The sequence below is a fragment of the Hemicordylus capensis genome, chromosome 1, assembly GCF_027244095.1.
Source record: "Hemicordylus capensis ecotype Gifberg chromosome 1, rHemCap1.1.pri, whole genome shotgun sequence".
Classification (NCBI taxonomy): domain Eukaryota; kingdom Metazoa; phylum Chordata; class Lepidosauria; order Squamata; family Cordylidae; genus Hemicordylus; species Hemicordylus capensis.
Window position 1 is genome coordinate 249,011,978 of NC_069657.1, and position 15,949 is coordinate 249,027,926.

Genomic DNA, 15,949 nt, shown 5'->3' on the forward strand with positions numbered 1-15,949 from the left:
TCTATTGTTGCTGCCCGATATAGGTGTTTCTCATAGTCTGGGAAACATACCAGTGAGGATTCAAACCAGCAACCTCTTGCTCCCTAGGCAAGCTATTTCCCCGCAGCACCATTCGGTGGCTGGGGAAGAAATACCCCTACTGTATCTATCCATCCCTATCTCCATGGCTTAAAAAATAACAGATTTGAGAAGGAGGTTTCTGTGATCTCCATGCGGACTGAGACTGAAAGAGATTGCACAACGTTGAGCATCTATTCAGCTATGTGACCTCCTTCCATGGATGTATCTTTCTCCATTGCACTAGGGCAGTGTTAGTCTGGATGTGAGCCAATGTATTATGGAGATGCAATGAAGGGAAAGCTGTACCAAGTGAATTTCTGGCTATGACTGTTGAAGGTACGAGGCTTTGGTGGGGTGGGGGAAGGAGAAAAGGCGGCAGTCCTAACTGTCTTCCATTCCTGTTGAGAAATCTCAGAGACAAACATGATTCCGAGTGCATAAATCAACATAGATTTTATTGCCGTGAAATGTTTAATTAAATGTGGTCATCATCTCCATAGAGTCATGTCAAATGGGCAAGTCATAGAGGGAACAGAAATATAAAGGAGTATGCATTTCACCACCAAATTATAAATCATCGCATTAAAATGGGGTGGGGAGAGGGGAACAGGGAAGAAACAATAATATTTGCCTTTCTTGTGACCAAGTGCTCACTCACATTTAAGTACAATCACAACAACTGCTGTACAGAACAGAATCCATCTTACAAAAGGATTATTTTTTATATAAAAAAAATTAATATCATTTAAAGAAACGGAAATGTGACTGTTATCTGATGCAGGAAAATGCCCTCATCTCCCTAGTCTCTCAATCTGCTTTTCTACAGAGTCTGTGATGCAGCCAGGAGGGTCAGAAACTACACTTCCCATATAATTCTATTGGAGCAGCAACATTACCTCTCTGAAGGCTAAGAGGAATTCAAATGCATCTGGATGAATCAGCAGCCCTTTCTGATTCTCTCATTCCCAGAGTGAGAAAAGTTTTAAGGTCTGTTCAGGAAAAATCACTCGGGGCTACATGGAGGGGTGTGTGCTTCAGGACTGCAAACAAAACCAGGATGTCGCCATGTTAGTGCTTCTAGGAAACAACCATGCCTGTGAGGAAATTGCAAAAACATGATATGAGCAGTGGGTGGTATTTACATCGAGGGTTGAGAAGGCTGTACACGGAACCTGGTTGCTGTATTCTGGAGAACATGGACTGAAAAGTGAGGGGTCATTTCACTCATTACAGGCCAACGCATGCTTGTCACCACATGTCCACCCAACTGGCCTTCAAGCCAGTTCCAGCTACAGCCCAGCCCAACTCTTGGACAAGTGTATTTGTCTGAAATACACATTGTTGTGTTCCCTATTTGTCACATCCACTCGTTTTAGTTCTACGTTAGAAAAAAAAATACAGTATAATATGTGAACAGCAGGGCCCTAGAGGGCAGGGGGAGCAAGTGGGTAATTGCCCCTCACAAATAGAGGGCCCCTTCCAAATATGGTTCAGTATTTGAAATGATCTGATCGACCCTTTTCAGTAGAGGCTGTAAAACTATTCCGTTAATATATAACTCCCCTGCTAACTTGGCAAAGAGGCACCTTTTAACATGGTGATTCTCTTTATTGAGCAGGGGGAGAGTAACTGCCCCCCTATTCATCCCCAGCACATCTCCAGTGACTGTTGCTGGTGTCTACCTTATGTTTCCTTTTAGATTGTGAGCCCTTTGGGGAGAGGGATCCTTCTTATTTGTTTATTATTTCTCTGTGTAAACCTCCCTGAGCCATTTTTGGAAGGGTGGTATAGAAATTAAATAAATAATAATAAATAATCAAACAACAACCACCCCAGAACCAAGAGTTATTTCAGTATTTGGGCTTCTTACATTGAACATCGGATGCAATGAAACACACATGGTGGAACATAATGTTTGCACAGTTCTACAACAGCGAAGCATGCATGCGCATGCGCATGCGCACGCGCGCGCACACACGCACACACATAGAGTTGTGCAATAGTGTGGCCATTATATGTAGTGGTTGAACTGTTGCACAACTCCATTTATGCACTTTTTGCTCTTGTGCAGCAGTGCTCTTGCACTACTGTGAAAACATTCCATTCTACCACGTGAGTAATATTGCACAGTAAGTCAGCCAGAGAAAAGTCAGGTGGGACTCAAATGAACATTCTTCCCCTGGGCCTTTCAGAGCCTTAAAAAGGCCCAGGTGAAGAGGCCTGAAGTACAAATGTCTGTCTGGTTAGAGAAAGGAGATGGCAATTTTTGTGAATGGGTTTATTTATAAATCAACCACAAGAGCAACCAAAAGATTTCTAAGGAGGACTGAATAGTTTACGCCAGTGAGATTACTGAATATGAAGAGGAGAAAAAACTGTTCCAGAGCTGCACTCAGGAGTTCTCCAGTGTATCAAAACGAAGGAAAGCTTTTTTATTGTACCACCAGAAAATGTAATTATCCGTGTACCTTGGGCCTCTCTCCATTGGTTGACAATACAATCCCAAATATTCGTCCACCTTTGATCTTAAGGAGTATTATTATTATTATTATTATTATTATTATTATTATTATTATTAATTCAATTTCTATACCGCCCTTCCAAAATGGCTCAGGGTGGTTTACACAGAGAATAACAAACAAATAAGACGGAACTCTGTCCCGTAAGGGCTCACATTCTAAAAAGAAACATAAGATAGACACCAGCAACAGTCACTGGATACTGTGCTGGGGGTGGATAGGGCCAGTTACTCTCCCCCTGCTAAATAAAGAGAATCGCCATGGTAAAAGGTGCCTCTTTGCCCAGTTAGCAGGGGTCTACAGTTTTCTTTTGAAGAGACAAAGTTACCTTTCGGTAACAGCAATCATAATCATGCACGCTGATTGACCACAGCAAGCATGTTACAAATGGTGGCCACAGAGGGCCAGATACCTGCTCCCCTTGCTCCACACAGAATATTACCACCAAATCCAACAAGAAAGGATGACTGTTGATCTGTGGGTGAATTCCAAACCCAAAGGTACTACAATACAAATCATTTGTCCAAATGGCCTGAAGGGCATCGACAACATTTACACAATCATAAGGGTTAGCACTATTTTAATGAACCTACATTGACATGGGGTACATGAATATGAAGGGCTGGGAGATTCAGTTAACTGGTTTTTAAGTGTGGAGAGTCTGTTGCAGTGCCATTGACTTTGATGGAACCATGTTTACACCCATCTGTTTTCTTTTTCAAACACATGCTACTACTGCAGCAACAGACTGGCCTTCAGAGCTCCCTCATTCATGGCACATAAATGCTTAATGTAGGCATACCAACAGGCTCCAATGGATTAACCAACTGTGCCATAGGCCACTGCACATACGGTGCTTATTTTGAGAGGTGGCTTTGACAATAAGCCAGCAACTGACTTGTATAACAAACAAAAGCTGACCATGCTTATGTGAGCACTCCACTCGCCTGAGTATAGGTGGCCCTTGTTATCCGCGGGGGTTCTGTTACCGCCAACTGTCGTGGATAAAGAGACCTTAACCCTATGGGGATGGGGAGATTAGGTTCCTAAGCACACTGAAGTGTGTGTGTGGAAATCACAAGAAGAAGTGGGGGCAACAGAAATAAGCACAGTACCTTGCTCTTCGGCTCTCCAGCGATGCCCCTTAAACCTCAAAATCCTCTGATTTTTGTTCCTTTTTGAGGTTGTTTTGTTGTTGTTGTTTTTGCAGAAAAGAGCCGCAAAATGGCTCAGCACTACAAAATGGCGGCAGGAAATCAGAAGTCATCTCCAGCTCTTCAAGAACCTCAGATAGGTGAAAACAACCCTATTTTCGCTCTGCAAATAAATTGGGTTCCTAGGTCCCAAACACTGATATGTGGAACTGTGGGTGCCAGGATCGCAGGTCATGAGGGCCACCAGTATCACAAGTCACAGGCTCATGGAAGAGCATCCCTTCTCTACCATAAATTGGAAAATCACAACATGCTGTTTTCCACTGCAAAGTCAAGAACCATAATCTCAGGTGAATTCATGGCTGCAATGCTACATAGCTCACACATGGGGACTACTCACGTGTATGTGTTTCCTTTTCAAGTCAAGTGCTAAAGTATTTTCAAAACCAAATCTGTGGGTTCCCAGTGACCGGAGGGAAGTGGGTGATGGAAACCATCACAGGGCAATATTTGATACATATAAAGTTGCCAAATGTCCAGCTGATACTTGTAGCTGTACATTTAATAGCGGATAGACCTGCAGCAGTTAGCCAAAGCTTCACCTGTTAATTTGTATAGATCAAGCCACTGTTTAAAGCACAGCTACAAAACCTGGATGATAAGTTGGCAACCCTATATTATTCTGAATGTTTTTCACCACACTTTAATGAAAAGTTGATTTTCCTCTGAGGTTTTGGAGGGTTGTGCGAGTATGGCGTGTCAGAAGAAGCACTATATTATTTTAAGGAGGAGGAGGAAAGAGGATTAACTCTTAGGTCAAGGCTGTCACCTATTCGATGACCTCTGGCCATTGTGGCTGAGGATGATGGGAGCTGTAGTCCAACAGCATATGGGTACCCAAGTTTGAGAACCCCTGAGTTACTGTAATGAGGGAACCAGAACGACCACAAGGAGCCAAGGAAAGAGAATTTGAGCACAGCACATCCAGAGGCCTGAAAGTCCTGGCTTGTGTTGATGATGTCAGCACACACCAGAGACTATCAAAACAATCTGATTTCAAGATAATCAACCAGAACTTCCAACAGATGCCTGGTAAGATGATGCATACATTCAAATTTATTCCACAGCAGAACAAGTGAGGTTCTTCCATTCCTTGAGTGGCTTGTTCTTACCCAAAGCAGAGCAAACAGAATAAGTGGGGCAAGGTTTGAAGCATCATAAGCACGGAACAAGGAATATTAGTTTAGACTGTCATGGGATAGACCATCAAGCATTTTGTTAGACACTTGAAGCCTTGGGCTATCTGGGACATGGTCTTGACAGATTTCCCCTTCTGCTCTGAACATGAATGCAGTCATCTTGCTGGTCTTCCGTTTTTGAGTGTGCATTCTGGGGAAACACTGGCACTGTCCAGACTTTCTCTGAATGCTCATAGAGTAAGGGAGTGGGATTATTCCCACTGGAACCTACAGTCCTTGGTTCCACCCCTACCCACATTTGACATAATGTCTGAAAGAGCCTTTGCACTAACATACAGTATGTATGTATGTATGTACGTAGGCTCTACTAGCATGATTGAGGGCCCTGCCTATTCAAGGATCCCTGATAGCTGAGACCAGGGGTAGCCAACTCTCTCCAGTTGCTGCTGGTCTACAGCTCCCATCATCCTCTGCCATAATGGACTACAGTGTAGGATGATGGGAGTTGTAGTCCAATTACAGCTGGACAGCCACATATGTGCAGTCTGTACATGTGTAGGCTGTCTCAAACACTGTGTCAAATAGATATTTGGGGGGAGGGCAATGAGTGTGAGCAGATGCCATCCTGCTCTCCTTCCAAGGCCTGTTCTGGGAACATCTGAATAGTGGTGTTGAATCATAGTCAAATTATTAAACAAGCAAATGAACAGAAAGGGAAGAGAGACACACCATCACATCAAGGCAACACAAAAGGCCTCTCCAGTCACCAACATCGACCCCTGCAAAGATGATATTCAGCTGCAGTGATTAAAGGCAGGTAAGAAGGAGGGTCAGAAGCTCTAGTTTATTCAGTCTGGTCTCTTCTAACTAGAGGGAAGAAGGCTCCAGCTTCAACGGCTGGGGCTCATTCTTCGGAATTTGTGACACCCTCCCATGGCACCAAGACATCTCCTTGAAATAGAATGGCTGATCCTTGGCAGGCTTTGGCATATCTCCTGTGTGGATTTACCATCAACTCCCAGACCCAGATATTCAGTCCCATTCATGCAGCATTCCTTATTTCCAGGATTGACAAGGTCTTCCATTTCCCATTCCAGGTCTTCTTCCAAATTGTCTTTCATGGGGCAATGGGAAGAGGCACTCCATCCATTGAATGGGTGGCATGACCCAAGTTCCCCCGAGGGCTGCTCATCCCAGGCTGCTGTTTTTGCTTTGTCTCCAATTACACTGTCCAGCCAGAAAAGCGTTTCAGGCCTAGCCTGTAACAAGTAGCGCTGTGCTGCTTCTCCCAAGTCTGGAAGCACTAAGGAAAAAATGGTCTCAGTGTATCATTTGGAATGATCAAATGTACGTGCGCACACATCCTCACCCACACCCACACACAAAGCAGTTTAGAGCAACATTTTTTAAAAGTGACAATTTCATCACACGGTTACTGTACATTGCTGTTCCTAGGGTCAGTAGGGTTGGTGGCTTTGTTTTTGTTTTCTTTTTGTTTTCGCTTCCCCCCCCCCCCCCATTCGGTTTGGTCCACTGGAGCTAAATCACCCTCAATGAGAGATATAGATATAGATATATATAGATAGATATATGTTTTAAAAAAAATATCAGCAGCAAGGTTCTCTGGAAATAGATTCTGTTTGATGTAGCTAGTCTGTCTTTTCTGTTTTGCCCTCTTTCACAGCAGCCTCTGAAGTTTTCCGCAGGGGGGTTTTCTCTGAGTTGGCGTGTCCTTGGCTGGATTCTGCTGCTCCGCCATTTTTGTGTGCCGTGTGTTTTTCCAAGTAGTTCAGCATTTCACTGAGAACAGTTTGGAAAGTGCTTAGGGCAGCACATATCGCAGGAGTTCCAAAGCCATGAGTGATCAAACTGCAAAGCGGGGAGAAAGAGAGAGAAATATTTAAGAGTTTACTGTACGCAGATTTTCATTATGCTGAAATTCAAGACTTGCCCGCTAAAATATTTATCACTTTTGAGAGGGGAGTAAAGAAGACCAAGAAAAGAAAAGAAAAGAAAAGAATCCAAGCCAGATACAATTTCAAAGATTGATTTTCTGGTTGGAGCGTTCGGTCTAAACCATCAAGAGACCAGATCTTCAGTTGGGGTAACTCCATTCACTTCATCAGGGATATCCTAAATTCCACTGGTGTAAAAAGCAGCCTAAATGTCCTAAAACAATACTGTGTGAGTCCCCACAGGATTGTCTACCAGCACAAAGGAATGAACAGCTCCAAAACCAGGGCAGTTCTGTGCACACTACAATTGCTGTGGGAATTGGGGTGGGGTGGGGTATAACATCAGTGTTTCACCCATTTGAGACACTTGGCCCAATCAGACACATCTACAGGGCTACTTAAAAATAATGTGTAGGCTGCCCACCACTTCCATGTTTGCTGCAGGAAACACAAGTGAACAACAATGTTTTCCACCGCAGTCGTGATGTGTGGAGCTGTCTTTAGTGTGAATTGAATTTAGAGTTAGCAACTTTTATTTGGCAGGGCTCAAGTACCTTTAACAGATGTAAAACAGGCACAACTCAGCAATGAAGCTTTTCCTGGGATAGTGATTCAGTGATGGGGACAGTGTCACATGTTGTTTTTCTGCAGGTTATGCACAGGAATCCTCCTGCAGGGGGTGGGGGCCGGGATCGGCAATCCTTAGTTTCTAAAGAGGGTTGAACACTTCTGAATTTCCCATACTGAAACCGCTGCCCCAGCCAGCTCTCTTCTCCTGTATTACTTCCTGCCCATTGTGGTATTTGGAATTCTGATGCTCTCCAGCCAAAAATAAAATAAAATAAAATAAAATAAAATAAAATAAAATAAAATAAGATAAAATAAAATCAAATCTATCTATCTTTCTTTCTTTATTATTTATATTATTATTATTGGCCAGAGAGCATCACCATTCATTCATATGTATATGTATATATATATATATATATATATATATATATATATATATATATATGAACTCTTTAGGGGGAAAAGCTCCTGGGGGTGGGATTTGGACCCCAGAACCAGCGGGAGAGGAAAGGGTTAAGCATGCCCCCCTACTGCCATTTCTCTGATGCGCTAAATCCCCCTCTCCTGAAGCTGGAGATGCCAGGAATTGGAGATGCCAGGAACTGGACCTGGGTCCTTCTGCATGCAAAGCATCTGCTCTACCACTGAGCTGCAGCACCAGAGCAGAGTCTTCTCTGAGGCTATTCTCACGATCTCCCCAAACTGGCTAAGGGAGCCTAGCCTGGTTTGGGGAGCTCATGTGCAGCACCGGGAGCCATGTGGCTCCCGGCTGCTAGCCCTCCAATGTACCCATCCCCAAAAACGAGGTTAGCAGAGTGAGTGCTCCGCTAATCCCATTCTTTTGATTGTGAGTCACTGCGGTGCTGCTCCACAGCAATTCATGAGGAGACCCCCCCACCAGGAGGCAACAGCAAGCCTCCCGGCCTTTGGGGTCTCCCCAGAATGCCCCCCACACTTGTGTGGGGCATTCTGGGACTTCTGGGGGCTGGGCGGCCTCTGATCCCCACCACCCCAACCACCTCCGTGAAGGAGCTAGTAATTGTGGGGTGGACAATCCGGCTGCCCAGGGCTAGGCAGATGCTCATGAGCGGGGAGTGCGGGATTGACCCGCTCTCCCCACTGAACCACTTATGGCTCTCCACACTGCTCGTGTGGAGAGCCTCTCTATCATTTCCTCAGTCAACCCCTTCATTGTTACTTGGAAGTGGTGGGTAGGAGATTCAATATCCATCATTGTAGTGGCCAGGGAACTATCCTTTTAAATCACAGTAGTCCTTCTTCAGGTTGCAGCCCAAGTAATAAAGATGCCTGTGTGATCAATGACTGCCACAGGTACACAAACATGATGGTATCTTTTACATTAAATTGCCATAAAGGGCACCCCCATCTTTGTGTAGCTATGGAGGCTATTTCTACAGTATTTTTATTTTTATTATTACATTTATATCCCGCTCTTCCTCCAAGGAGCCCAGAGCAGTGTACTACATACTTGAGTTTCTCTTTCACAACAACCCTGTGAAGTCGGTTAGGCTGAGAGAGAAGTGACTGGCCCAGAGTCACCCAGCTAGTTTCATGGCCGAATGGGGATTTGAACTCAGGTCTCCCCGGTCCTAGTCCAGCACTCTAACCATTACACCACACTGGCTCTAATATGTGGGTCAATATGGCAGCCGGACCTTCAGGAGAGAAGTTAGCAAAGGTCATACTGGGAATGGGCCTGACCGGTTGCTGATCTATCTGGTCAATGACCGAATAAACTTATCTTCCTCCTCTGGAAAGACCGGTGCTGCCTTCTTCATCGGTGGCCTGGATCAGCCGACAAAGGACCAAATAAATGGGACTACACTGAAGCCCCTCCCACCCACCCAATTCAAATTCTGCAGAGTAGGTTGCAAATTAACTACAGTGTGCAGAAACTGATCCAGTTTTTCTGCGGAGAGATGGTCTGGGGTTATCGAGTTATTCATCAGCCCAAATACTTCCTTCAAATGCTACTTTGCAGCAAGGATGTCATTTCAGACTTTGAAGGAGGCAGGAAGAGATTTCATTAAAGAAGGCAAAATTCTCAGTCTGGTTTAAAGGCCTATAGGATCATAGGAACATAGGAAGCTGCCTTAGAATGAATCAGTAGACACAGAAAGGGGGTAGTACTCACAATAAAACTGAGAGAAAGAAAGTAAAGAGTACTAATAATGTATGAAGAATATGAAAAAAAATTCCTGACAATATCATAAACATAATAACTACAATGAAAATGCCCATATACAACCTTCATGAAAAAAGTAAGTTATACCATATTAAATGGTAACCATACAACTTTCATAAGAAAGATGAATTATGTAATGTTGAATTAAAAACCAGAATAGGAGCCAGGATGTGTAGCGCTGAACAACATTTTTGATTTCTTCATCAAAGTGATTAGCATTATACATCAAGTGGAGAAAAACTCAGGGTGGACAAATCTCAAGATAAATCTTAAGAAGAGCAATCACCTTCATTTACAACAGTAAATGTGCTCCATAGAGACCGAAACAGGTCTTACAGAACGATGGCTCTATAATTTCTGCAAAGTTTAGTGAAAACAAAACAACTCTAAATCCTTGATGAAGCAAACTCACTTGCTTCTTCCAAACAGAAGATTAGGAAGGTTAGCTTAGACTGAATCAGGCCATTGGTCCATCTAGCTCAGCATTGTCTATACTGGCTGGCAGCAACTCTCATGGTGTCAGGCAGGAGCCTTTCCCAGCCCTACCTGGAGATGCTGGGGTCCGAACCTGGGACTTCCTGCATCAGAGCAGATGCTCCACCACTGAGCTACAGCCCCATTGGGCATATATTCAAGATCAATTGCAAAACAAACAAAACAACTCTAAACCTTTGTTCGAAGAGCATTTATTGTGGGAACTAGTTGTATACCTTGTAATAACTATAGCAACATTATCAATGCATGTCAAAGTGTTGCCCTTTTGTTAAGCAAAAGATATGCAGCTGGGACACAAGCTCAGGTGAATGGCTTAGGCCAGGGGTTCCCAACCTTGGATGTTGCTGGACTACAACTCCCATCATCCCCAGCCACAGTGGCCTTCAACCACTGCATCAGGGCATGTGGGAGTTGTAGTCCAGCAATATCTGGCGACCCAAAGTTGGGAACCCCTTGGCTTAGACCAATAGGCGCTCAGTGTGGAAAACCAGCAAGGGGTCAGAAGAGTAGATGATCCTGAGATCTGATCAAAAGTGATCAGAAACATGAGGTGGATTTAAAATGCAAAGAAGAAAGACAGAAAGACAGAAAGAAAGAAAGATGAGGTGGGTTGGAATGTCTCTTTTGCCCTCTCTGAGTGGCAGCCTCTCTCAGTTAGAATGTGGCATTCAGTCCATGAAAAAAATCGGGATGATAACGCTGGTCAAGAGTATTGTGAGAATCGAAAATCCCTTCATATGTGTAAAGAATGCTCTGGGATCTACAGTATAGAGCGGGTGGTGGTATATATGCCAATGTTTTTAGTCATTATGCAGGTTAGCAGATGCAGCCATGCCTAGAAGCTTTATGGGAGGGAAATCTCTGTCATGTTTTAATGATATCCTTTCATATACATGAATCCAGCCAAATAGGCCCCAAGACTTGGACTCTCCATTGGCAGCAACCACAAGGTCTCTCGCACCCACCCCACCCTTCCACCCCCAGGCTGACAGAGCTCAGTCTTATTGCAAAGGAAATATCTTCATTCTCTCTGGGAGGAGAGAGAGAAGAAGAAGAGGAAGCCACCATCTGTCTATCCCTAGTTTCCAACCCTGGCCAAGTCTGGATATTTCTAGCAGCAGAAGTTGCTATCAAATATTTAGAGCATGCTGTGACTGACTGATGATGCTCAAAGAGAGACAGATTCTTCAGTGCCCTGCTCATTAGGGAAAGCATCTTACCCTACGGGCGACCCAGATGACCTCAAAGGGAAGACCGGTAACCTTGGCATCTTTTGTTTACAAAGAACTTCCATGGTCAGCCTACACATTGTTCAAGGTGCTGCTTGCCACTCATCATGACTCATAGCACCAAGACTTAACAGCAAGCCATTAGGTACTTGACAGACAGGCCCTTTTGGCAAAGGAAGTGGAGCACCATCTTCCTTGGATGCAACCCCCTTGTTCAAGAATCATACCCTTGCTGGTTTTCAGTTGTGGAGGTTTTCAGTCATGGACACATGGGCAAGTGGCTGTCAGCAGAGCAGCTACAAGCTGTATCAGCACAGCCTCCTGCTGCATGGTGGGATATTCCCTGTAACAGCAATTCCCAGATGTTGTTGACTACAACTCCCATAATCTCCAGCTGCAATGGCCTGTGACTGGGGACTACAAGAATGGTAGTCAGCAGCATTCCTGTTACAGGGAACACACCCTTAATTTTTAACTTCTGATACCAAGGGTTTGTGCCTTCCTTGTATGAGCAAGAGGGTTAGCCTACCCCAGAATGGCTGTTATGGGCACCAGTGGTGGATGGTGAGGGTGGTGCTAGGGGGGGCGGCAAGAGGTACTGCTGGCACCAGAAAGCCGCCATGAGCAGCAGCACCCCACCCGGCATCCTGCATGGTGGCTGCCGTGGCTCCAGCACTCACCTGGCTTCTTTGCATGTGCAGAGGCCACTTGCATGGTCTGCATGGTGTTGTTGACCATGCAAATGGCCTCTGCACATGTGCAGAGACCAGGTGAGTGCTGCATCCACAGCAGCTGCCACGCGGAATACTGGGTGGGGTGTCAACAGCACCACCATAAATGCGGCGGCTTGCAGGTGCCAACATTACCACCACAATCACTTTTTCAAGGTACCTCTCTTGCCCTCCTGCCCTCCTGTAAACCCCTCCTGTATTTTACCAAAAGAAAACCACAGGGCTCTGTCGGTGCCAGGAGTCGAAATCGACTTGACGGCTCACTTTACCTGTATTTTACTCGTGATAAAATGAGCAGAATGGTGTTGCTCAGTAATATACTGAGCAATATTAATATATAATAACCACCGGAAAACTGTCATTTTAACTTTCACCTTTTGCTCTTTCCTTCTGCTCCCAGTTGTTCTTTCACACATGGCATTGTTTGATTTTTAAGTCTTTGGGGAAATGTGCAGTTCCACTGAAACATTCTAATTCCAAATATCAATTTGCATTGTATTTGCATCAATGTTCACTCAGCCCACAGACAAACTGCTTTAAAAATTATGTTGATATTTTAAAATGTAGCTGGGAGGAGGAACATGTATCAGGGGGAATTTGGGACCTATAACATAATCCACAATGTCTTCTGTGCTACCTGTATATTCAAAACCATACATACAAGATGCCACAGGAATGATGATGATGATGATGACGATGACGATAATGATAACTTTATTTGTTAGCTGCCCCATAACAAATTGTTTCCTGGGCAGCGCACAACAACACAACAATAAAAACATCTAATTAAAAAACATAACACAAAAGAAATAAATCACAATACAAAATAGAATTCAACACATTTAAAAAATTTTAAAACCAATTTTAAAAAGCCTGAATAAACAGAAATGTCTTCACCTAGTATCCAAAAGAACAAAGCGGCAACACCACTAGGGAAGCTATTCCATAGATGGGGTGCCACCACCAAAAAGGCCCTCTCCCTAGAAGCCACCTACCTCACCTCATTTGGCAGGGGCACTTGGAGTAGGGCCTTCAAAGATCTTAAGGTCCAGGTTGGGACACAAGGGGCAAGGTTTTCCCAATCTGCTAGTAATTCTGTTGATGCTCTGGTGCAAACATGGAATAATGAACTCACTAGAGCAGTAGACACAATTGCTCCTAAGCGCCCTCTCCAACTTGCTTTAAAGACAGCGCCATGGTATTTGGATGAACTATAGGAGCTGAAGTGGCAAGGTAGACAACTAGAGTGCAAGTGGAGGAAGACTTGGTGTGAGTCTGATCAGGGCACAACACAGAGAAAGATATGACGATCTATGCTCTGGCAGTGTGGGTGGCAAATAAGCAGTTCTTTCTGCCCGCACTGCTTCTGCATATTCATGTCCAGCTGAGTTGTCTAGGGTTGTGAGGGGATTAGTATGTACCCCTCCCCCTTGAATTTAAACTTGGAACCATTGGTCACTCACAGGGACCTTTTTATTTATTTATTGCATATAAAATCTCTCACATTCAAGCCGAATTGGATTCCACAGTTACTGCAGTGTCAACTGTGGAGGTGTCCAGCAACTCCTCTTATGGAATCATTTTCAGTTTGTGATTCCTGAGGAAGTGGACAAACTGCTTCGGACTGTGCGCCCTACAATCTGCTCCTTTGACCATTGCCCAACTTGGCTTACCTCATCTGATAATCATATTATCAGAGAGGGTCTGGTAAATATTATAAATGCTTCTCTGAGGGAGGGTAGGATACCTCCTTGTCTTAAGGAGGCTATTATTAGACCATTTTTGAAGAAAGTTGCACTGGATCCCTCGGAGTTAGCTAATTACAGATCTATTTCTAATCTTCCATGGTTGGGTAAGGTGACTGAGTGGGTGGTGGCCTCTCAGTTCTAGACAGTTTTGGATTATGCAGGTTACCTAAACCCATTTCAAACTGGCATTTGTGTGGGCTATGGGGTTGAGACTGCCTTGGTCGGCCTGATGGATGATCTCCAACTGGCTATCAAGAGACGGAGTGTGAATCTGCTGATGCTTTTGGATCTCTCTGCGGTTTTCGATACCATCAAACATGGTATCCTTCTGGACCACCTGAAGGAGGTGGGATTGGGTGGGACTGTTTTACAGTGGGTTCCACTCCAACCTCTCTGGTAGATTCCAGATGGTGTGGCTTGGAGACTGTTGCTCTGCAAAGCTAGAACTGAAGTGTGGAGTTCCACAAGGCCCCATACTGTCTCCAATGCTCTTTAACATCTACATGAAATCGCTAGGAGAGATCATCAGGAGGTTTGGTGCTGGGTGTTATCAATATGCTGATGACACCCAGATTTGCTTCTCCATATTGACCTCATCAGGAAATGGCATAACTTCCCTAAATGCCTGCCTGGAGGCAGTAATGGACTAGATGAGGGATAACAAATTGTAGTTGAATCCAAATAAGATGGAGGTACTAACTGTGGGGGGTCAGGACCCGAGAGATGGTTTAGATCTGCCTGTTATGGATGGCGTTACACTCCTCTAAAATATCAGGTACATAACTTGGGAATGCTCCTGGACCTAAAGCTCTGAGCTCTCCCTGGTTTCTCAGGTTGAGGCAGTGGCCAGGAGCACTTTTTATCAGCTTTGGCTGATACGTCAGCTACATCCATTTCTAGAGGTAAATGACCTTAAAACAGTGGTACATGTGCTGGTAACCTCCAGACTTCCCTACTGTAATGCTCTCTACATGGGGCTGCCTTTGTACGTAGTCCAGAAACTACAATTGGTACAGAATGTGGCAGCCAGATTGGTCTCTTATGAAGAAACCACATAACACCAGTTTTGAAAGAACTGCACTGGATGTTGATATGTTTCCGGGTGAAATACAAAGTGCTGTATTATCTATAAAGCCTTTAATGGCTTGGATCCAGGCTATTTAAGAGAGCACCTCCTCTGTCATGAACCCTCCCGCCTTTTACGATCTTCTGGAGAGGTCTGGTTATGGTTGCCACCAGCTCGTCTGGTGGTGACTCAGGACCAGGTTTACTCTGTGGCTGCTACAGGGCTTTGGAATATGCTCCCTGCTGAAATAAGGGCATCTCCTTCTCTGTTTGTTTTCAGGAAGACCCTCATAGGAACATAGGAACATAGGAAACTGCCATATACTGAGTCAGACCATTGGTCTATCTAGCTCAGTATTGTCTTCACAGACTGGCAGCGGCTTCTCCAAGGTTGCAGGCAGGAATCTCTCTCAGCCCTATCTTGGAGAAGCCAGGGAGGGATCTTGAAACCTTCTGCTCTTCCCAGAGTGGCTCTGTTCTCGCAATTTTTTAATTAGAATTAATTTTAATAATTTGTTGTATATTGTTTTTATTGTGCTTTATGTATTTTAATCTATGATTTTTAATATTAAATTTGTACACTGCCTAGAGATAGCAGGAGGTATAAAAATATGATAAATAAATTTTTGAAAAGGTGCTGTCTCAGTTAACCTGGTCCATAGCTGTTCAGGGCTTTAAAGTTTAAAACCAGCACTTTGAATAGAGCCCAGAAACAGACTGAGCATGTTCTGAAATATTCTGCGATAGTGCTACTGGTGGTTTTATTTTTGTTTTGAATCAGAATTATAGCAATTGGGAAAGATCTGATATGCCATAATAATAGCACACGAGAATAAAAGTATATCTGTACTACTTATCAGATCAGAGAATCATGATTAGACGATTCAGAAATTAGCATATGAAAATAGCCCAGTTCTTCAATAGCAATCCTATGAAGTGTAAGACATATTTGCTGCATCCTCAGCTACTGTCCTGTTCATCCATATTTAGAGCTTTGATACTAGGAAAATTCTAAGCA

At 44.1% G+C, this 15,949-nt stretch overlaps 1 protein-coding gene across 3 annotated transcripts in view; it reads right to left on the minus strand.

The window, feature by feature from the left end:
* Positions 1 to 487: 487 nt before the first annotated feature.
* The window catches only part of TFAP2D (transcription factor AP-2 delta), a 70,820-nt gene continuing 55,358 nt past the window's right edge, over positions 488 to 15,949 (minus strand). For all 3 annotated transcript variants that reach the window (XM_053287424.1, XM_053287425.1, XM_053287423.1), the window contains one exon: positions 488 to 6,801. In XM_053287424.1, the coding sequence (XP_053143399.1) occupies positions 6,582 to 6,801 (220 nt within the window). In that variant the 3' untranslated portion in view covers positions 488 to 6,581. The remainder of the gene's footprint in view (positions 6,802 to 15,949) is intronic.